Here is a 25,462-nt window from a genome sequence, read left to right on the forward strand (position 1 = left end):
TCCTAAGGTGGTGCACTTTAATTAATGAGGTATGCAATGGCTAGATCTATTCGCCACCGTTAAATGTGCAGTTTCCAAACTTTTTTGCCTTGGTGTTTCCTCCAGGGCACTCACCAGGAGACTCCTTCTGTTTAAGATGGGATACAGGGTTCCTGTATGCGTTTCTACCGCTACTTCTCCTACCTTGAATTCTGAGGAAGAACAAAATAGATCGGACTAATTCATCCTAACCTCTTTAGACTGAACCAGGAAAGTGCTTCCCGATCTGGCTACCTCTTCCAGATTATCTCCTGTCCTGCACTTGATGATCAAAATCTATATTTCCATGTGTGGAGATTGAATGCAGCAGTTAAATGCATGTGATTTGCTGACGTAAATAATTGACATCCCTGCGGCTAGAACCACTTCTATAAATGCTGGGAGAAATGTTATGCCTGGTGTGGTGGTTCAACACACTGACCCTCTGCAGGCTAAACCTTCAAATGTGTTAATGTTTGTTCTTTATTTGGTTCAGTAAGGCCTCTCTGTTGATAAAGTAAAAGATTATTTATTGTCTCTTTCGACCTTTGTTTTCATGACCAACTCAATCTATTCAAATTTTCCTTTTCAATACTTTTTTTTATAAAAGTCTCACTCAAATGTTTCACCCTGAGCTATTCAACATGCCTCAATGGGATTTATATCTGTCCTTAACATTTACACGTCTTTTGGTCTGATGCACAGGGCCCTTGTTGGGATGCTTGATGGTGAACACTCTCTTCATCATTGGTATTAATGCAGAACCCTGTGTGAGTGAATTGCAAGTGATTTCGGTATAACTGCCCCACATCACCTTTTTCCTAGACAGTTTGCTTCTGAGGACCCAGGCAGCCTTTTCACAAAAAATTGTCTCCTTTTCACATTGACCAATCCATTAGTTTGTTAGTGTTCTTTGCCCCTCCTTACCTCTCTAAAGAGGAATTGGGGGAGGGGGAGGGCACGCTCCATCAGCTTGACTGTGAAAGAGCCCTTACCACACAAAAGATTAATGTATGGATGACCTGTGAAGAGGGAAACACTGATGCAGAAAATACCCTGTCAGAGTGTATAATCCTCTATCAAAATCTGCTGTACACTGGCCAAGAAGTTGGCTCATGGTAGACCCGCATACTCATTTCACCAGAGCCAAGCTTATGACACCATTGACCCGAAGCACTGCTGACATAACTGCCCCGTGTATGCCCTCTCTTTTCTTAAGGACTTTCTTGTCTCCTCCCCAGTACTCCACCTTTGGGAGGTACTGCTGTGGTATCTTTTCTAAAGGTGAGGAATCCTTAGTTAGAAGTATCCGTCAGAAGAAACAAGTTACTTATCTTGCTTTTTCTCTGGGATACTCTAACTGCAGATTACTCAAGGGTGGTGTTTTATGTGGTTCTACTCCATCACTTTCAAGGTGGCGTAGGGTCAATATGGAGCAACACTGCTACCTACATGTGTGCAGAAGGATAGCTAGAAATGTTTTCTTGAAATTGTCTGGTGTGTGGAAGTATTCCAAAGGTGAGGAATTTGCAGTTGGAGTATCCACCAGAAAGAGCACTACTGAAGGTGAGTAACCTGTTTGTTTTGATGCTGACAAATATTTTACAAGCATTTATAGCGCGTTTAACACTTACCGTAACCATACAATCTTACTCCCCATGTCTTGAAATGCTTTCTCATTTTATGTTTAGCTATTTCCTTTTTCAAGAAGCATCTTGTGAAAGCCAGCATATGGTGCATGCTTTCATTCTTTATAAGGTGCCACATTTCTCTTCTACTTTTAGGGCAACCACGTGAACTTCAAAATCCAGGTTATTATCAAATCAAATATGAAGGTATTTATGAGTGTCCAGTTTCCATTGTTTAATCCTTTACATGTGTATGTAAAGGGATTTAGAGTTGAGGTATCATTTCAGCGTGTCCTGAGTAAATCACTGAAGGTATGCCATGAAAACCTGTTATACAGACCCCTTTGGTACGCCCTTTTAACCTCCGCTCCATATAGCTCCTGAAAAGATCATATTTTAGGTTTGAGGAATTGTAAATGATAGAAATTTGCCCTGGGTGTTAGGTTGAGGCTAAAAATGCAACATGTTTCACACTTCAATACATAACTCTTTATTACGTACTTGAGATCAGTATACTTTTATTTGTTGTGATGCCAGTGTTTAATTGAATTACGGCTTATGTAACTGATGTTCATGACGGGCAGTAACCTTATCCAGCCCAACTATTTTCTACATAGTGATGGAATGATTTTCTAACTAGAGAACTGTAATACCAATAATTGTAGCTGCTATAGTCTTGATGTTGACTTTGAGAGATGTTTGTTGAAATGTATGTGAGGAATGTGTTGAGGGAACTGGTAATGTATTATTACAAAATAATTCTTAAATAACCCTGTCCTAAAGTTTAACCAGCCTGCGTTCCCACACCCCTTTCAATTGAAAATGTTATGCCTTTCATGTCAATTAATCACTGGGATTTGTAGTGCACAAACTTGTCACCCGAGGGTGTTGCTAGGTGCTGTGGGGAGTCCATGTGCCGTGGCTGGCTGGCGGAGTGCATGTGGTGTGAATGTACCAGACCTGCGACTATGTGAAGATTACGTTGAGCTCACATGGTTACATTTTTGTCCCATTCCTGTCTGGTAAGATACTCGGTGATATGGGGTACCCAAAAGTAAGATGGTAGGGCTTTTACGAATGGTGAACATTCCAGGCTTTTCTGCCACAGAAATGTGAAGACATTGAGTGTTTTCACCCTTAATATGACATGTGCATTGCTTTTTCATTTGGAAAACTTCGTTTGACACACAAGGCACAATATCCCCGATTCATTAGTGTCTATGAATTCTAAGATGTGGGAGGGTTGCTTCAGTGAAGCCTTTCCTACTAGTCTCTGTTTAAAAAACAAAAAACATTTGATGTTTTCATAGGATTCTGTTTCGAAATAAGTAGTGAGATTCCCCTGCGCTACTACATCCTGGTCTCTCCCCTATCCAAGGAGGTTATATTTCAGAGTGACAGACCGCCCTGAGCCCAAATGTGTCTGGACCCTTGCTGCTGGAAGAATATCCACTAAGTGACGTATAGAATAAAAGACACACACCACTAAAGGTTCACACCATAAGAAAATTATTTGAGTGAGATGGGTTATAGAAACCTGTCATTTCGCTTTGGCCCAAAATGCTAAGTGAATTTGCCCCAGTTAGAGTGGGTTTTTAATTTGTCTTCCTAGAGACAAACCACGATGAAGCGAATTACTCAGTGTGTCTAAAACGTTAAAAAAACCTGCAACCATATGTCTCTGAGACTGTAGTTGGGCTCAATTGCCAGCCATTGAGAAGTCTGACACAAATGATGTAGTGTGAGGGGCTTATGAGGAATTTGAAAGTGATGATGACAAGAATAGTGTAGCACTTTTTGGACTATAAAAAGGGATCAAGGCTGTAAAGAAATGGCTCCCTGTTGCAGTTACCCCCGCCTTTTTGCCTGATACTGATGCTGACTTGACTGAGAAGTGTGCTGGGACCCTGCTAACCAGGCCCCAGCACCAGTGTTCTTTCACCTAAAATGTACCATTGTCTCCACAATTGGCACAACCCTGGCACCCAGGTAAGTCCCTTGTAACTGGTACCCCTGGTACCAAGGGCAATGATGCCAGGGAAGGTCTCTAAGGGCTGCAGCATGTCTTATGCCACCCTAGGGACCCCTCACTCAGCACAGACACACTGCTTGCCAGCTTGTGTGTGCTGGTGGGGAGAAAATGACTAAGTCGACATGGCACTCCCCTCAGGGTGCCATGCCAACCTCACACTGCCTGTGGCATAGGTAAGTCACCCCTCTAGCAGGCCTTACAGCCCTAGGGCAGGGTGCACTATATCACAAGTGAGGGCATAGGTGCATGAGCACCATGCCCCTACAGTGTCTAAGCAAAACCTTAGACATTGTAAGTGCAGGGTAGCCATAAGAGAATATGGTCTGGGAGTCTGTCAAAAACGAACTCCACAGCTCCATAATGGCTACACTGAATACTGGGAAGTTTAGTATCAAACTTCTCAGAATAATAAACCCACACTGATGCCAGTGTTGGATTTATTAAAAAATGCACACAGAGAGCATCTTAGAGATGCCCCCTGTATTTTACCCAATTGTTCAGTGCAGGACTGACTGGTCTGTGCCAGCCTGCTACTGAGAGACGAGTTTCTGACCTCATGCGGTGAGAGCCTTTGTGCCCTCTGAGGACAGAAACGAAGCCTGCTCTGGGTGGAGGTGCTTCACACTTCCCCCCCCCCTGCAGGAACTGTAACACCTAGCAGTGAGCTTCAAAGGCTCAAGCTTCGTGTTACAATGCCCCAGGGCACTCCAGCTAGTGGAGATGCCCGCCCCCTGGACACAGCCCCCACTTTTGGCGGCAAGTCCAGGAGAGATAATGAGAAAAACAAGGAGTCGTCACTGGCCAGTCAGGACAGCCCCTAAGGTGTCCTGAGCTGAGGTGACTCTGACTTTTAGAAATCCTCCATCTTGTAGAAGGAGGATTCCCCCAATAGGGATAGGAATGTGACCCCCTCCCCTTGGGAGGAGGCACAAAGAGGGTGTACCACCCTCAGGGCTAGTAGTCATTGGCTACTAACCCCCCAGACCTAAACACGCCCTTAAATTTAGTATTTAAGGGCTTCCCTGTACCTAAGAATTTAGATTCCTGAAACTACAAGAAGAAGAAGAGGACTGCTGAGCTGAAAGACCCCTGCAGAAGAAGAAAAGAAGACACCAACTGCTTTGGCCCCAGACCTACCGGCCTGTCTCCTGCCTTCTAAAGAAACCTGCTCCAGCGATGCTTTCCCCAGGACCAGCGACCTCTGAATCCTCAGAGGACTGCCCTGCTTCAAGAAAGACAAGAAACTCCCGAGGACAGCGGCCCTGCTCCAAAAAGACTGCAACTTTGTTACAGAGGAGCAGATTTAAAGACCCCTGCAAATCCCCGCAAGAAGCGTGAGACTTGCAACACTGCACCCGGCGACCCCGACTCGACTGGTGGAAACCAACACCTCAGGGAGGACCCTCCGGCGACTCCGAGACTGTGAGTAACCAAAGTTGTCCCCCCTGAGCCTCCACAGCGACGCCTGCAGAGGGAATCCCCAGGCTCCCCCTGACCGCGACTGTCTGACTCTAAAATCCCGACGGCTGGAAAAGACCCTGCACCCGCAGCCCCCAGCACCTGAAGGATCGGAACTCCAGTGCAGGAGTGACCCCCAGGAGGCCCTCTCCCTTGCCCAGGTGGTGGCTACCCCGAGGAGCCCCCCCCTTGCCTGCCTGCACCGCTGAAAAGACCCCTTGGTCTCCCATTGACTCCCATTGGAAACCCGACGCTTGTTTCTACACTGCACCCGGCCGCCCCCGCGCTGCCGAGGGTGTACTTTTTGTGTGGACTTGTGTCCCCCACGGTGCCCTACAAAACCCCCCTGGTCTGCCCATTGAAGACGCGGGTACTTACCTGCTGGCAGACCGGAACCGGGGCACCCCCTTCTCTCCATTGAAGCCTATGTGTTTTGGGCACCTCTTTGACCTCTGCACCTGACCGGCCCTGAGCTACTGGTGTGGTAACTTTGGGGTTGCTCTGAACCCCCAACGGTGGGCTACCTTGGACCCAAAACTGAACCCTGTAGGTGGGTTACTTACCTGCAAAAACTAACAATACTTTACCTCCCCCAGGAACTGTGAAAATTGCACTGTCCACTTTTAAAACAGCCAAATGTGTTTTATGTGAAAAGTATATATGCTACTGTAATTATTCAAAGTTCCTAAAGTACTTGCCTGCAGTACCTTTCAAATGAGATATTACATGTAGAATTTGAACCTGTGGTTCTTAAAATAAACTAAGAAAAGATATTTTTCTATAACAAAACCTATTGGCCTGGAATTGTCTTTGAGTGTGTGTTCCTCATTTATTGCCTGTGTGTATGTACAACAAATGCTTAACACTACTCCTTTGATAAGCCTACTGCTCGACCACACTACCACAAAATAGAGCATTAGTATTATCTCTTTTTGCCACTATCTTACCTCTAAGGGGAACCCTTGGACTCTGTGCATACTATTCCTTACTTTGAAATAGTGCATACAGAGCCAACTTCCTACAAAGGCCAAGCAAATATTGGTTATGAGGAAGCCGTATCATGCAGGCAATCGACAAAATAAAACCCCACCCAAACCCCTTGATCAAAATTGAAAGACAAACTGTACTTCACAAAAAGACTATAAAGGGGAGACACATGAGAAGTGTGACCTTGAAGGAAGTTCTGCTTTCTATGAGCATTGATCCAAGCCACTGATACCTACTGGAGTGCTGATTCCCCTTTCAAGAGAGGCCTCAGAAGCCAACATGCGTACCTTAGCGGGGATCATCGTGGCCCAAGAAATCTCAGACTTGAACAAAGGACGAGACTGGCACTGAGAACAGCAGTCTGTGCCTCTGCAGTCTGCTCTGCATCACAAAGATCATTTGATGCCACACATCTTGGAGCTGAGAAAATCAAAGAAATTATCTCCAGCCACTGGGATAGAAGAGAGACATTCGAGTAAAAAAAAAAAAAATTTTTTTAATTGATCCTGATACTTGCCACATTGCAGCTGTTATACCAGAACAACAAGGGGAACAGTATGTATCACCATAAAGCCAAGATAAGGAAAAATTAGCTCTGAGGAAGCGATGGCACCATAGTCACAAACCTACGAAATACCTAAATTGTGTAAAACTAGAGCAAAATTGTTTTCTGGTATACTACATTTTGTTCTCCATCTTTGCTTCTGAATCAGGAGGCAAAGGAAGGGTTCAGACCTGAGGACGGACAATCATTTAAATTGCAGGATGACACATGGGATACACAGATAATCTACCCTGATACTGACGAACAAATAAAACAGTACCCTGATAAGGCATGGATACTTCTAACGGTTGAAGGCAGATCTTTTTCTTATCTGTCTCCATGTGTCCCACCAGTTAAGCACAAATGCTCTCAGGAACAGTTATCTGTCTTGTTAGAGGAGATTATATCTTTACTGTCCAGAGCAGCAATAGAAGAGGCACCTCTACAGCAAATCACCAGGGAGAATACTTGCTTCTTCTCCAATGCCCTTTAAGAGGAAACTAACTTTTCAAGAGACCTTAGAGGATGTACCGCCACCAAAAAAGGTCTCAAGACGAGGAGCAGGAAGAGGCTACAAAACAAAAACAGCCTTCATCACCATGCTATCCTGTTATTCCTTCCACACCACCACCATCACCCACATATAAATTGCAGTTTTCACCACAGACATCCTCACGCTCACCACACAGGGATGATCAGCAGGATATGGATCCATGGGATATGTATGATCCTGATCCCATTCTTCCAAATGAACCAGACTTGAATCCAGCTAGACCTTCCCCACCAGAAAGACACTACTGCATATAACGACGTTATAGCCAGAGCAGCTGCCTATCATAATGTGCCGATGCATATAGATTATATAGAGCAAGATTTTGTATTTGACATGTTTTTCATCTACACACAAAGAATATCAATGTCTCCCAATGCTTCCAGGAATGCTCATACATGCATCTGACATTTTCAATGGACCAATGAAGGCCAGAAATATCACTCCTAGAGTGGATACAAATATAAACAAGCACCCTCAGACCCAGTGTTTATCGAAACTTAGTTACCACCTGACTCAGTTCTGGTTATTGCAGCAAGGAAAAGGCCCAGCAGTCAGTCTACAGGAGATGTTCCTTCTCCAGACAAAGAGAGCAAGAAGATAGATGCCGCAGGTAAAAGGGTAGCTTCACAAGCTGCAGATCACTGGAGGATAGGCAATTCACAGGCACTGCTAGCTAGATATGATGGGGCCCACTGGGACAAAATGTAACAACTGTTGCAGTATCTTTCACCAGAGCATCAAAAGAGGGGACAGCAATAGTCACAAAAGGGCAATCCATATCTAATAATGCCAGCAGCCAGAGCAGTCAACACCAGTGTACTCATTAGAAGACATGCTTGGTTACGATGTTCAGGGTTCAAACTCGAAATACAGCAAGATGTCTTAAATATGTCCCGAAGTTGATACAACTATAGACAAACTTACAAAAGATTCCGAAACTGCTAAGGCAATGGGTGCATTATACACCACAACCACTAGAGGTCATTTTAGTAGACCAGTTTAGAGGAGGGTTTCAAAAGTGTCAGAAACAGCAACTTCCCAACAAAAACAATCCTCACATTTCTACACAAGATGATCATTTAGAGAGGCTCCTACAGAGGATCAACACTAAAGGAAGAGGCAAACCATCCACTTCCAGAAGTTCCTCTACCTCACAGTGACTTTCTCACAATTCCTATAGAACACACATCTATTGTGGGAGGAAGACTGGTAAATTATTTGTCCACAGTGGCACATCACTACATACCAGTGGGGTCTGCCCATTATCCAACATGGTTGTTGTCTAGAAATCCTTTCCACTCCACCAAACATTCCCACTCAATCACACAGACTTTCTCAGGAACATCTCTCTCTATTAAAACAGGATGTACAATCATGACTACTCAAAGGAGCCATAGAGATAATACCTATATGCCAACAGGTATCTGGAGTATATTCACTATACTTCCGGATACCAAAGAAAGACTGTATTTTAAGACCAATTTTAGATCTCAGACCCCTCTAACTATACATCCTTTCAGAACACTCATGTGGTCACTCTACAAGACGTAATTCCCCTTCCGCAAAAACAGGATTACATGACAGCATTAGACCTCAAAGATGCCTATTTCCACATTCCCATCCATCCAGCACATCGCACATACCTAAGATGTGTCACAGCAGGAAATCACTACCAATTCAAAGTACTACCTTTTGGAGTAACAGCACCAAGTGTGTCACCAAGTGCTTAGCGGTGGTTGCAGCATTCCTCAGAAGACAACACATACATGTTTTCCCATATCTAGACGACTGGCTCATAAAAGCCAGTACAATCCAAATTTTATCAGCATCAACACTCAATATACCATAGATATCCTACTCAGTCTTAGATTCACAGTCAGTTACAACAAAACCCACCTGAAACCATCACAGATACAACCATATCTGGGAGCAATTCTGAACACACAGTCAGGCTTAGCATATCGAAACCCAGTAAGGATTCAAGCATTTCAAAATCCAATACCTCCGCTACAACACAACCACACTTATACAGTAAGGCTAGTGATGAAACTGTTGGGAGTGATGGCTTCATTTATAGCCAAAGTTCCAAATGGAAGACTGCACATGCGACCGCTACATCTGTGCCTTTTCCAATAGTGGTCTCAGTCACAGGGTCAAATTCAGGATCTAGTGTTGTACAGCCGGACTCGCCGCTCTCTGCAATGGTGGAATTACACCAGCCTATCAAAAGGGCGGCCCTTTCAAAACCCTGTGCCTCACACAACTATCACAACAGATTCATCCAAGATAGGTTAGGGGGCTCATCTCAACAACCTCAGTATACAAGGGGAATGGGACTCAATCCAACAGACTTATATAAACTCCTTGGAATTACATTGGGTATTCCTAGCACTCAAAGCTTTTCACACACACATCACACACAAGATTGTGTTACTACGGACAGATAATATGACAACAATGTATTAGCTCCAAAAACAGGGAGGGACCCATCTCAATTTTCCCTTTTAGCAGAGACAATTTGGAAGTGGGCAATTCACAATCCCATTCAATTAATGGCAGAGTATCTCCCAGGGATACACAATCAACCAGTGGACCTCTTAAGCAGGACACACCAACAAGTCCACGAATGGGGAAATTCACCCACAAGTGATTAAACAATACTTCCAAATGTGGGGAAATGACAAAAGACTCAAGATGCCAAAACGTCACATTCAGGTACACACACCCTCAATCCAAGGGCAATGCTCTATGGATGAATTGGTCAGGGATATTTGCTTATGCTTTTACACCTCTCCCACTCATTCCATTTCTGATAATAAAGATGAAACAAACCTCACTCACTAAGATACACTATGATACCCGTGGCTCCCACATGGGCACGTCAACATTGGTACACAACACTATTGGACCTGTCTGTAGTACATCACAAGCTGTCAAACAGACTAGATTTGTTGTCTCAAAGGAGAGGCAAAATCAGACACCCAAATCCCAGCACACTCAACCTGGCGATTCGGCCCTTGAAGTCCTAGAATTTGGCTATGGACAACTTCCATGTGAACGTATGGATATTCTAAAGGACCAAACCCACAACTAGACAATGTTTTATGCTGCTAAATAGAAACGTTTTGTCTACTATTGTCAACCCAGAAACATTGATCCACTTAAGGCTTCATTGCATATTGTCTGCTATTTGCTACACTTACAAAAAGCAAATCTGGCATATTCTTCTTTTTAGAATTCATTTAACAGCTATAGCTGCTTTCCTACAAAACAGACAACATATTTCCCTATTTAGGATTCCTGTTATAGAAGCCTTTATAGAGGGTCTTGAGAGTTATTCCACCTAGAGTTCCTCCACCCCCTGCATGGAATCTGAATATCGTACTCAATACTTATGGGGCCACCATTTGAACCCATGCATTTTTGTACTCTACAGTTTCTATCATGGAAGGATGCTTTCTTAGTAGCAATCACTTCTTTAAGAAGAGTTGGTGAAATTCAAGTGTTCACTTTAGAAGAAGCTCTCTTTCAAATTCCTCCCAAGGGTAGTTTCATCTTGCCAGTCTTCTTTCCACAGCCAGATTCAGTTGCTGAACAAGCTCTACACACACTTGATGTTAAGAGCTGTCATGTATTGTATAGACAGATCAAAAGATTTTAGAAAATCCAAACAACTTTGTGGCATTTTCACAACTTCACAAAGTTAATCCTATTTCAATAAATGGGTTAGCGTGATGGATAGTGAAGTGTATTCAAACTTGCTGTCTTAAAGCTAAGAGACAGTTACCAGTAACTCCTAAAGCACATTCCACGAGGGGAAAAAAGGAGCTTCAGTGGCATTTTTAGGGAACATACCAATTGCAGACAAATGTAAAGCTGCCACAAGGTCTGCACCAAAAACATTTACTAAACACTACTGTGTGGATGTGTTATCTCACCAACAAGCAAACATTGGACAGGCAGTACTTAGAACAGTATTTCAAGCTACTGTACTGGCTAACCACCGCTTACTTTAGAGGGCACTGCTTTAAAAGTCTATGCGAAGCATGTGTATCTACGGCTACACTTGCCAGCAAACAGAAAATGTTACTTACACTGTAGACATCTGTTTGTGGCATTTACTGCTGTAGATTCACATGTGCCCTCCCCGGGAGCCTGTAGCCGTTGTAGTACAATATATTGTAAATGTTTATATACCTTGCAAGGACATCTAATTTCTTTATTATATATCCACATATTCATTTATACACTTTTTACTTCACCTGTGTGCGGGAAAACAATCTAACAAAGGACTCGATGCCCATGTGCAGTATTACAGAGAGGAGGAGTCACTCGATCCCGTGACTCGAAAGCCTTCTTCGAAGAAAAGCAACTTGTAACACTCGGAGCCTAACACTACATGGCGGACTTATGCAAAGCATGTGTATCTACAGCACTTCATGCCAGGAACAGATGTTTACTGGGTAAGTAATATATATATATATAATATATATATATATATATATATATATATGTTCGATGGCATGTGTAGCTGCAGATACACATGATGTGCACAGTCCGCCATCTGGTGTTGGGCTCGGAGTGTTACAAGTTGTTTTTCTTCGAAGAAGTCTTTTCGAGTCACGAGACCGAGGGACTCCTCCCATTTCGAGTCCATTGCGCATGGGCGTCGACTCCATCTTAGATTGTTTTTTTTCCGCCATCGGGTTCGGACGTGTTCCTTTTCGCTCCGTGTTTCGGGTCGGAAAGTTAGTTAGAATCTCGGAAAAAACGTCTGTATTGTTTGCGTTCGGTATCGGGTTAGTTAGAACAAATCGACACCGAATTCTGAAGAGCTCCGGTGGCCCTTTGTTTTTTTTCTTCGATCCCCCGTCGGGGCCTGGTCGGCCCGGCCACGTGCGACTTCAAGGCTCATGGAACGGACCCCATTCCGCTTCTGCCCAAAATGCCATCACAAGTATCCGTATACGGATCACCATCTGGTCTGTAACTTGTGCTTGTCCCCCGAGCACAAGGAGGGTACTTGTGAAGCCTGTCGAGCGTTTCGGTCGAGGAAGACGCTGAGAGACCGAAGAGCCAGGAGACTACAAATGGCGTCCACGCCGACAGGTCAAGATCGTTTCGAGGAGGAAGAAGAAGCTTTCTCCATCCGCGAGTCGGATTCTGAAGAACTCGACGCCGAAGAAACACACCAAACCGTGAGTAAGACGTCGAAAATCAAGACTCACGAGAAGTCCACAAAAGCCCAGGGGACGCCACCGCCAACAGGCCATGGCTTAACCCGAAAACTAGGTGACCGATCCAAGGCACCGAAAAAGGGCATGCTGGTGTCGAAGTCATCCGACTCCGGTCGAGATACCGCCACACAGCAACCTCGGAGCCGAGACAGCGGCTCCGATAAACTTCGGCACAGAGACAGCGGCACCGAAGAATTTCGGCACCGAGACACCACGCCGAAAACAAAGAAGGTTTCTTCGGAGCCTAAAAAGACTTCCAAAAAGGTTTCGGTTCCGAAACAGCCAGCCTCGGAGCCGAAAACTAGTTCCTATACAGAGGAACAAGGATTAACCTCCCAATTACACAGATTTGGAGAGGAGCTTCAAGCTGTAGAGCCTGACTACACGCAAAGAAGGCTTCATATTCATGAGGACACAGGGAAGATAACCACTCTTCCCCCAATCAAAATAAAAAGGAAACTTGCCTTTCAACAAAAGGACAAGCAACCACAAGCAAAGGTGGCAAGGAAAACAACCCCACCACAGTCTCCACCACCATCAATACATGCATCACCAGCAACAACTCCACCACTGATGCACTCACCAGCTCATACCACAATGAGTCAGGATGATCCCGATGCATGGGACCTCTACGATGCTCCAGTGTCTGACAATAGCCCAGACTCTTATCCTACAAAACCGTCACCACCTGAGGACAGTACATCCTATACACAGGTGGTCGCAAGGGCAGCCGAGTTTCACAATGTCTCCTTACATTCGGAACCAATAGAGGATGACTTTCTCTTTAACACCCTATCCTCCACCCATAGCCAGTATCAATGCCTTCCCATGCTCCCAGGAATGCTAAGACATTCAAAACACATTTTTCAGGATCCAGTTAAAGGCAGAGCCATAACTCCAAGGGTGGAGAAAAAATATAAGCCACCGCCCACAGATCCAATATATATTACAACACAACTAACACCAGACTCAGTAGTTGTGGGGGCAGCTCGTAAGAGAGCCAACTCTCATACCTCAGGCGACGCACCACCTCCAGACAAGGAGAGCCGCAAATTTGATGCTGCGGGAAAAAGGGTTGCAGCACAAGCAGCAAATCAGTAGCGTATTGCCAATTCACAAGCACTTTTGGCAAGATACGACAGGGCTCACTGGGATGAAATGCAACATTTCATCGAACACTTACCCAAGGAGTTCCAAAAAAGAGCGCAACAGGTGGTGGAAGAGGGACAAAGTATCTCAAATAATCAGATACGGTCTTCCATGGATGCAGCAGATACAGCTGCAAGGACAATAAACACTGCAGTCACAATACGAAGGCACGCATGGCTGCGCACTTCTGGGTTCAAACCGGAAATCCAGCAGGCTGTGCTCAATATGCCGTTTAATGAACAGCAATTGTTTGTGCCGGAGGTAGACTCTGCCATCGAAAAACTCAAAAAGGACACCGATACAGCCAAAGCCATGGGCGCACTCTACTCCCCGCAGAGCAGAGGCACATTTCGGAAGACACCTTTTAGGGGAGGGTTTCGAGGTCAACCCACAGAAACCACAACCTCACAAACGAGGCCTACCTACCAGGGTCAATATCCAAGGGGAGGTTTTCGGGGGCAATTCCCAAAAAATAGAGGAAAATTCCAAGGCCCCAAAACCCCTCAAAATAAGCAGTGACTCACAAGTCACACACCCCCATCACATAACACCTGTGGGGGGAAGACTAAGCCAATTTTACAAACTTTGGGAGGAAATAACAACAGACACTTGGGTCTTAGCAATTATCCAGCATGGTTATTGCATAGAATTTCGCCAATTCCCTCCAAACGTCCCACCGAAAACACACAATATGTCAAAACAACATATAGATCTTCTAGGACTAGAAGTTCAAGCATTGCTACAAAAGGACGCAATAGAATTAGTTCCAATTCAACAGAAAAACACAGGAGTTTACTCACTGTACTTTCTAATACCCAAAAAGGACAAAACTCTGAGACCAATACTAGATCTCAGAACACTAAATACCTACATCAAATCAGACCACTTTCACATGGTCACGTTACAAGACGTAATCCCACTGCTCAAACAGCAAGACTACATGACATTAGATCTAAAAGATGCGTATTTCCATATACCAATACATCCTTCACACAGGAAATACCTAAGGTTCGTATTCCAAGGAATACATTACCAATTCAAAGTGTTGCCATTCGGAATAACAACTGCGCCAAGAGTTTTTACAAAATGCCTGGCAGTAGTAGCTGCACATATCAGAAGGCAGCAAATACATGTGTTCCCGTACTTAGACGACTGGTTAATCAAAACCAACACGCTAAGACAATGTTCACAGCACACAAACTACGTCATACAGACACTTCACAGGCTAGGTTTCTCAATCAACTACGCGAAGTCACACCTTTTGCCGTGTCAAACACTGCAATACTTAGGAGCGACAATCAACACAGCAAAAGGGATTGCCACTCCAAGTCCACAAAGGGTTCAAACATTTCACAAGGTAATACAGGCCATGTATCCAACACAAAAGATACAAGTCAAAATGGTAATGAAACTCCTAGGCATGATGTCTTCATGCATAGCCATTCTCCCAAACGCAAGATTGCACATGCGGCCCTTACAACAGTGCCTAGCATCACAATGGTCACAAGCACAGGGTCAGCTTCTAGATCTGGTGTTGATAGACCGCCAAACATACATCTCGCTTCTATGGTGGAACAGTACAAATTTAAACAGAGGGCGGCCTTTCCAAGACCCAGTGCCACAATACGTCATAACGACGGATGCTTCCATGACAGGGTGGGGAGCACACCTCAATCAACACAGCATCCAAGGACAATGGGACATACATCAGAGGCAGTTTCACATAAATCACTTAGAACTGTTAGCAGTATTTCTAGCGCTGAAAGCATTTCAACCCATAATAACCCAAAAATACATTCTTGTCAAAACAGACAACATGACAACAATGTATTATCTAAACAAACAAGGAGGGACACACTTGACACAGTTGTGCCTCCTAACACAAAAAATATGGCATTGGGCGATTCACAACCACATTCGCCTAATAGCACAATTTATTCCAGGGATTCAGAACCAGTTGGCAGACAATCTCTCTCGAGATCACCAACAAACCCACTGTAAAGAAATGGCTCCCTGTTGCAGTTACCCCCCCCACTTTTTGCCTGATACTGATGCTGACTTGACTGAGAAGTGTGCTGGGACCCTGCTAACCAGGCCCCAGCACCAGTGTTCTTTCACCTAAAATGTACCATTGATTCCACAATTGGCACACCCTGGCATCCAGATAAGTCCCTTGTAACTGGTACCAAGGGCCCTGATGCCAGGGAAGGTCTCTAAGGGCTGCAGCATGTATTATGCCACCCTAGAGACCCCTCACTCAGCACAGACACACTGCTTACCAGCTTGTGTGTGCTAGTGAGAACAAAATGAGTAAGTCGACATGGCACTCCCCTCAGGGTGCCATGCCAGCCTCTCACTGCCTATGCAGTATAGGTAAGACACCCCTCTAGCAGGCCTTACAGCCCTAAGGCAGGGTGCACTATACCATAGGTGAGGGTACCAGTGCATGAGTACTGTGCCCCTACAGTGTCTAAGCAAAACCTTAGACATTGTAAGTGCAGGGTAGCCATAAGAGTATATGGTCTGGGAGTCTGTTTTACACGAACTCCACAGCACCATAATGGCTACACTGAAAACTGAGAAGTTTGGTATCAAACTTCTCAGCACAATAAACGCACACTGATGCCAGTGTACATTTTATTGCAAAATACACCCCAGAGGGCACCTTAGAGGTGCCCCCTGAAACTTAACCGACTGTCTGTGTAGGCTGACTAGTTCCAGCAGCCTGCCACACTAGAGACATGTTGCTGGCCCCATGGGGAGAGTACCTTTGTCACTCTGAGGCCAGTAACAAAGCCTGCACTGGGTAGAGATGCTAACACCTCCCCCAGGCAGGAGCTGTAACACCTGGCGGTGAGCCTCAAAGGCTCACCCCTTTGTCACAGCACCGCAGGACACTCCAGCTAGTGGAGTTGCCCGCCCCCTCCGGCCCCGCCCCCCACTTTTGGCGGCAAGGCCGGAGAAAATAATGAGAACAACAAGGAGGAGTCACTGGCCAGTCAGGACAGCCCCTAAGGTGTCCTGAGCTGAGGTGACTCTAACTTTTAGAAATCCTCCATCTTGCAGATGGAGGATTCCCCCAATAGGGTTAGGATTGTGACCCCCTCCCCTTGGGAGGAGGCACAAAGAGGGTGTACCCACCCTCAGGGCTAGTAACCATTGGCTACTCACCCCCCAGACCTAAACACGCCCTTAAATTTAGTATTTAAGGGCTACCCTGAACCCTAGAAAATTAGATTCCTGCAACAACAAGAAGAAGGACTGCCTAGCTGAAAACCCCTGCAGAGGAAGACCAGAAGACAACAACTGCCTTGGCTCCAGAAACTCACCGGCCTGTCTCCTGCCTTCCAAAGAACTCTGCTCCAGCGACGCCTTCCAAAGGGACCAGCGACCTCTGAATCCTCTGAGGACTGCCCTGCTTCGACGACGACAAGAAACTCCCGAGGACAGCGGACCTGCTCCAAAAAGACTGCAACTTTATCCAAAGGAGCAGCTTTAAAGAACCCTGCAATCTCCCCGCAAGAAGCGTGAGACTTGCAACACTGCACCCGGCGACCCCGACTCGGCTGGTGGAGAACCAACACCTCAGGGAGGACCCCCGGACTACTCTACGACTGTGAGTACCAAAACCTGTCCCCCCTGAGCCCCCACAGCGCCGCCTGCAGAGGGAATCCCGAGGCTTCCCCTGACCGCGACTCTCGGAAACCTAAGTCCCGACGCCTGGAAAAGACCCTGCACCCGCAGCCCCCAGGACCTGAAGGACCGGACTTTCACTGCAGAAGTGACCCCCAGGAGTCCCTCTCCCTTGCCCAAGTGGAGGTTTCCCCGAGGAAGCCCCCCCTTGCCTGCCTGCAGCGCTGAAGAGATCCCTTGATCTCTCATTGACTTCCATTGCGAACCCGACGCTTGTTCTAACACTGCACCCGGCCGCCCCCACGCCGCTGAGGGTGAAATTTCTGTGTGGGCTTGTGTCCCCCCCCGGTGCCCTACAAAACCCCCCTGGTCTGCCCTCCGAAGACGCGGGTACTTACCTGCTGGCAGACTGGAACCGGGGCACCCCCTTCTCTCCATTGAAGCCTATGCGTTTTGGGCACCACTTTGAACTCTGCACCTGACCGGCCCTGAGCTGCTGGTGTGGTAACTTTGGGGTTGCTCTGAACCCCCAAAGGTGGGCTACCTTGGACCAAGAACTGAACCCTGTAAGTGTCTTACTTACCTGGTAAAACTAACAAAAACTTACCTCCCCCAGGAACTGTGAAAATTGCACTAAGTGTCCACTTTTAAAATAGCTATTTGTGAATAACTTGAAAAGTATACATGCAATTGAAATTATTCAAAGTTCCTAATGTACTTACCTGCAATACCTTTCAAACAAGATATTACATGTTAAATTTGAACCTGTGGTTCTTAAAATAAACTAAGAAAAGATATTTTTCTATAACAAAACCTATTGGCTGGATTTGTCTCTGAGTGTGTGTACCTCATTTATTGTCTATGTGTATGTACAACAAATGCTTAACACTACTCCTTGGATAAGCATTCTGCTCGACCACACTACCACAAAATAGAGCATTAGTATTATCTCTTTTTACCACTATTTTACCTCTAAGGGGAACCCTTGGACTCTGTGCATGCTATTCCTTACTTTGAAATAACAAACAGTTAGGAGCGCACCTGCCTGACATCCCAGCAATTAATCTGCCCCATTGCATCATGGTAGATGTAGTATCTTCAAAAAACGAACTCCATTAATTTTTAAATATTTCACCTTTATGTAGGTACAGCCTTTACTGTGCATCTCTGGACACATGTGTTTCTGGGTTAGTCCCTTCTTCAGCAGAGAACATATTTGCGGGGTGCTGGGAATGCTGCCATAAATCACCCGGTTTCAGTACCTCTTCCCTGGCCTGCTGGTGCCTGCTCCAGAGCTCGTCAGCCCAATAGCTCAAAGGAGCCTTTAAAGTCACAAACAGTTAGGAGCGCACCTGCCTGACATCCCAGCAATTAATCTGCCCCATTGCATCATGGTAGATGTAGTATCTTACTTTGAAATAGCACATACAGAGCCAACTTCCTACACCCACGAATGGGAAATTCACCCCCAAATACTAAACAATTACTTTCAAATTTGGGGAACACCTCAAATAGATCTATTTGCAACAAAAGAAAACTCAAAATGCCAAAACTTCGCATCCAGGTACCCACAAGATCAATCCCAAGGCAATGCTCTATGGATGAACTGGTCAGGGATATTTGCGTACGCTTTTCCCCCTCTCCCTCTCCTTCCATATCTAGTAAACAGGTTGAGTCAAAACAAACTCATACTAATAGCACCAACATGGGCAAGGCAACCTTGGTACACAACACTACTAGACCTTTCAGTAGTACCTCATGTCAAACTACCCAACAGACCAGATCTGTTAACACAACACAAACAACAGATCCGACATCCAAATCCAGCATCGTTGAATCTAGCAATTTGGCTCCTGAAATCCTAGAATTCAGGCACTTAGACCTCACACAGGAATGTATGGAGGTCATAAAACAAGCTAGAAAACCTACCACTAGACACTGCTATGCAAATAAGTGGAAAAGATTTGTTTATTACTGCCATAATAATCAAATTCAACCTTTACACGCATCTGCAAAAGAAATAGTAGGATACTTACTACATTTGCAAAAATCTAACCTAGCTTTCTCTTCCATTAAAATACATCTTACGGCAATTTCTGCTTACCTACAAATTACTCACTCAATTTCATTGTTTAGGATACCAGTCATAAAGGCGTTTATGGAAGGCCTAAAGAGAATTATACCACCAAGAACACCACCAGTTCCTTCATGGAACCTCAACATTGTCCTAACACGACTCATGGGTCCACCTTTTGAGCCCATGCACTCCTGCGAAATACAGTTCCTAACCTGGAAGGTTGCATTCCTCATCGCCATTACTTCCCTAAGAAGAGTAAGCGAGATTCAGGCGTTTACAATACAAGAACCTTTTATACAACTACACAAGAATAAGGTCGTCCTAAGGACTAATCCTAAATTTTTACCAAAGGTTATTTCACCGTTCCATCTAAATCAAACAGTGGAACTTCCAGTGTTCTTCCCACAGCCAGATTCCGTAGCTGAGAGGGCACTACATACATTAGATGTCAAAAGAGCATTAATGTATTACATTGACAGAACTAAAAACATCAGAAAGACTAAACAACTATTTATTGCATTCCAAAAACCTCATGCAGGAAACCCAATATCAAAACAAGGTATAGCCAGATGGATAGTTAAATGCATCCAAATCTGCTACCTTAAAGCTAAACGACAGCTGCCCATTACACCAAGGGCACACTCAACCAGAAAGAAAGGTGCTACCATGGCCTTTCTAGGAAACATCCCAATGCAAGAAATATGTAAGGCAGCCACATGGTCTACGCCTCACACATTCACCAAGCACTACTGTGTAGACGTGTTATCCGCACAACAAGCCACAGTAGGGCAAGCCGTATTAAGAACATTGTTTCAGACTACTTCCACTCCTACAGGCTGAGCCACCGCTTTTGGGGAGATAACTGCTTACTAGTCTATGCAAAACATGCGTATCTACAGCGACAGATGCCATCGAACTGAAAATGTCACTTACCCAGTGTACATCTGTTCGTGGCATCAGTCGCTGTAGATTCGCATGTGCCCACCCGCCTCCCTGGGAGCCTGTAGCAGTTCGGAAGTTACCTTCAACTATTTGTATATATATCATTTCAACCTTGTATAGGTACATACTTAGTCACTCCATTGCATGGGCACTATTACTACAATACAACTCCTACCTCACCCTCTGCGGGGAAAAACAATCGAGGATAGAGTCGACGCCCATGCGCAATGGACACAAAAGGAGGAGTCACTCGGTCCCGTGACTCGAAAGACTTCTTCGAAGAAAAACAACTTGTAACACTCCGGCCCAACACCAGATGGCGAGCTATTGCAAAACATGCGAATCTACAGCGACTGATGCCACGAACAGATGTACACTGGGTAAGTGACATTTTCATTATAACCTTTATTTAACCAGAAAACCGCAATGAAAGGCATTGGTAGCCAATAGGCTGCATTTAAAAGCATAGCAGAGAAAACTGATACTGTGTCTTTAAGGCCTCAGAGGACCCTTTGTATCCCATCCTGGCTCACAGGTGACAGGTCAGTTCTTTTTTCTGCCTCCTAGTGTTAGGATCCTGGCGCCCTATGTTCACCTATTATTATTTTTTTTGGCTTCCTGCTATTGATCTCAATCAACATCTTTCAGTACATACTGTACAGACGATTACTTTTTTGACAGAAAAATGTACCTTTTTCTGTTGCACCATGCTTTCACTTTTTGTTAGGTGTCCTTGTTGCAAAAAGAAAGGTCAGACAGATCCTCATTCTGTCTGTATTGTCTGTCTTCCTGAGACTCATCTGCCTGAGATATGTCACCATTGTCAAAAGCTTTCCAGGAGACCTTTGAAGACAGAGAAAAACAATCTGATCAGGCTGCAGGAGAGAGGAAAACAGCTTCAAGTGGCCTTGGAGATCCCAATCTGTCTTCAAGATGCCCTCCTCTCACCCTAGAAAAAGCTCTCAGCGAAAGATCTACAGAAAGACAGGAAAAAACCTTGATCGAGGTCAGGGCAGTTCTCTGTCCGGCGTCGACCGAGTACCTTTTCACTGATGCCCCTCAACGTCAAGGCAATCCTTGCTGGTAAGACCTCCATCAGCGTCGAAGCAACATCGTCCCATGACGTTGAGGCAAGCATCACCAGCAAGGCTTCTGTTGACGTCAAGGCATCGTTCGTCGAGGCTTGCATTGCCGGCAAAGCCTCTGTCAATCAACATACCACCCCTCGATGTCGAGGCACCTTTCTACATCACGGCTACCATCTATGTTGGAACAGTGTAGCTTCTCGACATTAAGTCCCACCGCTGATCAGATTGATGTTGACATCAAGACCTGTAGCCTCACTGCTGCGTATGTCACATCGACTGCCTTCGAAACAACATCGATGTCGAGACCTGAAAGAAACGAGGTGTTGACCATCAAGCCCGAGGTCACAATCACTTGCTCAGACAATACCCTCATTACCAGGAGGATGCTCTGTGTCAAGTGACATTCAGATTTGGACAGTGCAACAACTGAACATTGCATGTCATGCACAGTCTGCACCACCTGAGACCCCAATAAACATCTCTCCATGGTGGTTGGACTGTCTCTGCAAACTTCAGATACAAGAGAGTCCAGGATCAGACTATTCAAGGTAATACTTGGTCTAAAGCTGCTCTGCCAGAAGCCAACACCACCACCCGCATCTCCTCTAGCTCCCACTTCCCCTCAGGAGAAGATTGTCCCTGTACCTAGATCACCAAGGACATCCAGGTCACTTCTGCGGCATAGATTGAGGTCCAGAACAACAAAGACCAGATCCACTTCAAGGTTCCAGAGGTCGCACTGATCCTGGTCACAACATTGACGATGTAGGTCTCCCTCCTGGTCTACATCCTCTAGTTCTTCAGTGTGAGATTGCCCACACTGAGACAATACACCAGCAAGAGGTCTCCAATAGATGACCTAACAAAGTTCAATGACATGTTGGTTCCAGGTGCATCCAAGCTAAACATAGACATTCCTGTGTCCCCAACATCATCTTCAGTCATCTTTGAGACCTGGAACCATCGATCAGCTTCAAGACCACTGCTCCCTCTGGTCCCAGGCCTTCTCCATCCGACTATGGACCTTTTTATCACTCCGGCATCTCTGCGAGTGGCTTCATTGCGGATCCTCAATAAGGACAAGGCACCTGACCAGGATGCATTTTTCTCGAGGTCTTACCCACCACCAGACAGTTATTATAGCAGCAGCAAAAAAGATGCTCTCTGGCTGTCTCATTGTAAGGAAATGCCTCCTTGGCATGGTTGCCCCCTGACTTTTTGCCTTTGCTGATGCTATGTTTACAATTGAAAGTGTGCTGAGGCCTGCTAACCAGGCCCCAGCACCAGTGTTCTTTCCCTAACCTGTACTTTTGTATCCACAATTGGCAGACCCTGGCATCCAGATAATTCCCTTGTAACTGGTACTTCTAGTACCAAGGGCCCTGATGCCAAGGAAGGTCTCTAAGGGCTGCAGCATGTCTTATGCCACCCTGGAGACCTCTCACTCAGCACAGACACCCTGCTTGCCAGCTTGTGTGTGCTAGTGAGGACAAAACGAGTAAGTCGACATGGCACTCCCCTCAGGGTGCCATGCCAGCCTCTCACTGCCTATGCAGTATAGGTAAGACACCCCTCTAGCAGGCCTTACAGCCCTAAGGCAGGGTGCACTATACCATAGGTGAGGGTACCAGTGCATGAGCATGGTACCCCTACAGTGTCTAAACAAAACCTTAGACATTGTAAGTACAGGGTAGCCATAAGAGTATATGGTCTGGGAGTTTGTCAAACACGAACTCCACAGCACCATAATGGCTACACTGAAAACTGGGAAGTTTGGTATCAAACTTCTCAGCACAATAAATGCACACTGATGCCAGTGTACATTTTATTGTAAAATACACCACAGAGGGCACCTTAGAGGTGCCCCCTGAAACTTAACCGACTGTCTGTGTAGGCTGACTAGTTCCAGCAGCCTGCCACACCAGAGACATGTTGCTGGCCCCATGGGGAGAGTGCCTTTGTCACTCTGAGGCCAGTAACAAAGCCTGCACTGGGTGGAGATGCTAACACCTCCCCCAGGCAGGAGCTGTAACACCTGGCGGTGAGCCTCAAAGGCTCACCCCTTTGTCACAGCCCAGCAGGGCACTCCAGCTTAGTGGAGTTGCCCGCCCCCTCCGGCCACGGCCCCCACTTTTGGCGGCAAGGCTGGAGGGAACAAAGAAAGCAACAAGGAGGAGTCACTGGCCAGTCAGAACAGCCCCTAAGGTGTCCTGAGCTGAAGTGACTCTAACTTTTAGAAATCCTCCATCTTGCGGATGGAGGATTCCCCCAACAGGGTTAGGATTGTGACCCCCTCCCCTTGGGAGGAGGCACAAAGAGGGTGTACCCACCCTCAGGGCTAGTAGCCATTGGCTACTAACCCCCCAGACCTAAACACGCCCTTAAATTTAGTATTTAAGGGCTACCCTGAACCCTAGAAAATTAGATTCCTGCAACTACAAGAAGAAGGACTGCCTAGCTGAAAACCCCTGCAGAGGAAGACCAGAAGACGACAACTGCCTTGGCTCCAGAAACTCACCGGCCTGTCTCCTGCCTTCCAAAGATCCTGCTCCAGCGACGCCTTCCAAAGGGACCAGCGACCTCGACATCCTCTGAGGACTGCCCCTGCTTCGAAAAGACAAGAAACTCCCGAGGACAGCGGACCTGCTCCAAGAAAAGCTGCAACTTTGTTTCCAGCAGCTTTAAAGAACCCTGCAAGCTCCCCGCAAGAAGCATGAGACTTGCAACACTGCACCCGGCGACCCCGACTCGGCTGGTGGCGATCCAACACCTCAGGAGGGACCCCAGGACTACTCTAAGACTGTGAGTACAAAAACCTGTCCCCCCTGAGCCCCCACAGCGCCGCCTGCAGAGGGAATCCCGAGGCTTCCCCTGACCGCGACTCTTTGAATCCTAAGTCCCGACATCTGGGAGAGACCCTGCACCCGCAGCCCCCAGGACCTGAAGGACCGGACTTTCACTGGAGGAGTGACCCCCAGGAGTCCCTCTCCCTTGATCAAGTGGAGGTTTCCCCGAGGAACCCCCCCCTTGCCTGCCTGCAGCGCTGAAGAGATCCCTAGATCTCCCATTGACTTCCATTACAAACCCGACGCTTGTTTCTACACTGCACCCGGCCGCCCCCGCGCTGCTGAGGGTGAAATTTCTGTGTGGGCTTGTGTCCCCCCCCGGTGCCCTACAAAACCCCCCTGGTCTGCCCTCCGAAGACGCGGGTACTTTCCTGCAAGCAGACCGGAACCGGGGCACCCCCTTCTCTCCATTCTAGCCTATGTGTTTTGGGCACCACTTTGAACTCTGCACCTGACCGGCCCTGAGCTGCTGGTGTGGTGACTTTGGGGTTGCTCTGAACCCCCAACGGTGGGCTACCTTGGACCAAGAACTAAGCCCTGTAAGTGTCTTACTTACCTGGTTAACCTAACAAATACTTACCTCCCCTAGGAACTGTGAAAATTGCACTAAGTGTCCACTTTTAAAACAGCTATTTGTGAATAACTTGAAAAGTATACATGCAATTTTGATGATTTGAAGTTCCTAAAGTACTTACCTGCAATACCTTTCGAATGAGATATTACATGTAGAATTTGAACCTGTGGTTCTTAAAATAAACTAAGAAAAGATATTTTTCTATACAAAAACCTATTGGCTGGATTTGTCTCCGAGTGTGTGTACCTCATTTATTGTCTATGTGTATGTACAACAAATGCTTAACACTACTCCTTGGATAAGCCTACTGCTCGACCACACTACCACAAAATAGAGCATTAGTATTATCTATTTTTACCACTATTTTACCTCTAAGGGGAACCCTTGGACTCTGTGCATGCTATTCCTTACTTTGAAATAGCACATACAGAGCCAACTTCCTACACTCATCTTATAAGAGCAGCAAGGGGATGGATGGTTTGGGAAAGATGTGATATCTCCGCTTCTGTCATGAAGGCGGCTAGCGCATCAACCTTGTTGGGGAGATACGATGGATCAGTCTGGGACTCTTCCTCAGTTCACAGGAAGACTAACAAAGGAAGACAGGCAAGACTTCTAGGAGATCCTACAGGAAGGGGGTCTGGTCTCCAACCAGATTCAGTGCGGCAGCGGATGCCTCTGTCCTGGCTGCTCTTG

At 46.0% G+C, this 25,462-nt stretch overlaps 1 protein-coding gene across 12 annotated transcripts in view; it reads left to right on the forward strand.

The window, feature by feature from the left end:
- VEZF1 (vascular endothelial zinc finger 1) overlaps positions 1-25,462 on the forward strand; it is a 167,747-nt gene that overhangs the window by 78,632 nt on the left and 63,653 nt on the right. For 5 of the 12 annotated variants that reach the window (XM_069226598.1, XM_069226599.1, XM_069226606.1 and 2 more), the window contains one exon: positions 1,803-1,853. The exons of 5 other annotated variants lie outside the window; for them this stretch is intronic. In XM_069226598.1, the coding sequence (XP_069082699.1) occupies positions 1,803-1,853 (51 nt within the window). The remainder of the gene's footprint in view (positions 1-1,802; positions 1,854-25,462) is intronic. 2 more of the 12 variants (XM_069226600.1, XM_069226601.1) reach the window with 1 other exon arrangement.

The sequence above is a fragment of the Pleurodeles waltl genome, chromosome 3_2 (assembly GCF_031143425.1).
Source record: "Pleurodeles waltl isolate 20211129_DDA chromosome 3_2, aPleWal1.hap1.20221129, whole genome shotgun sequence".
In the NCBI taxonomy this organism is placed as follows: Eukaryota; Metazoa; Chordata; class Amphibia; order Caudata; family Salamandridae; genus Pleurodeles; species Pleurodeles waltl.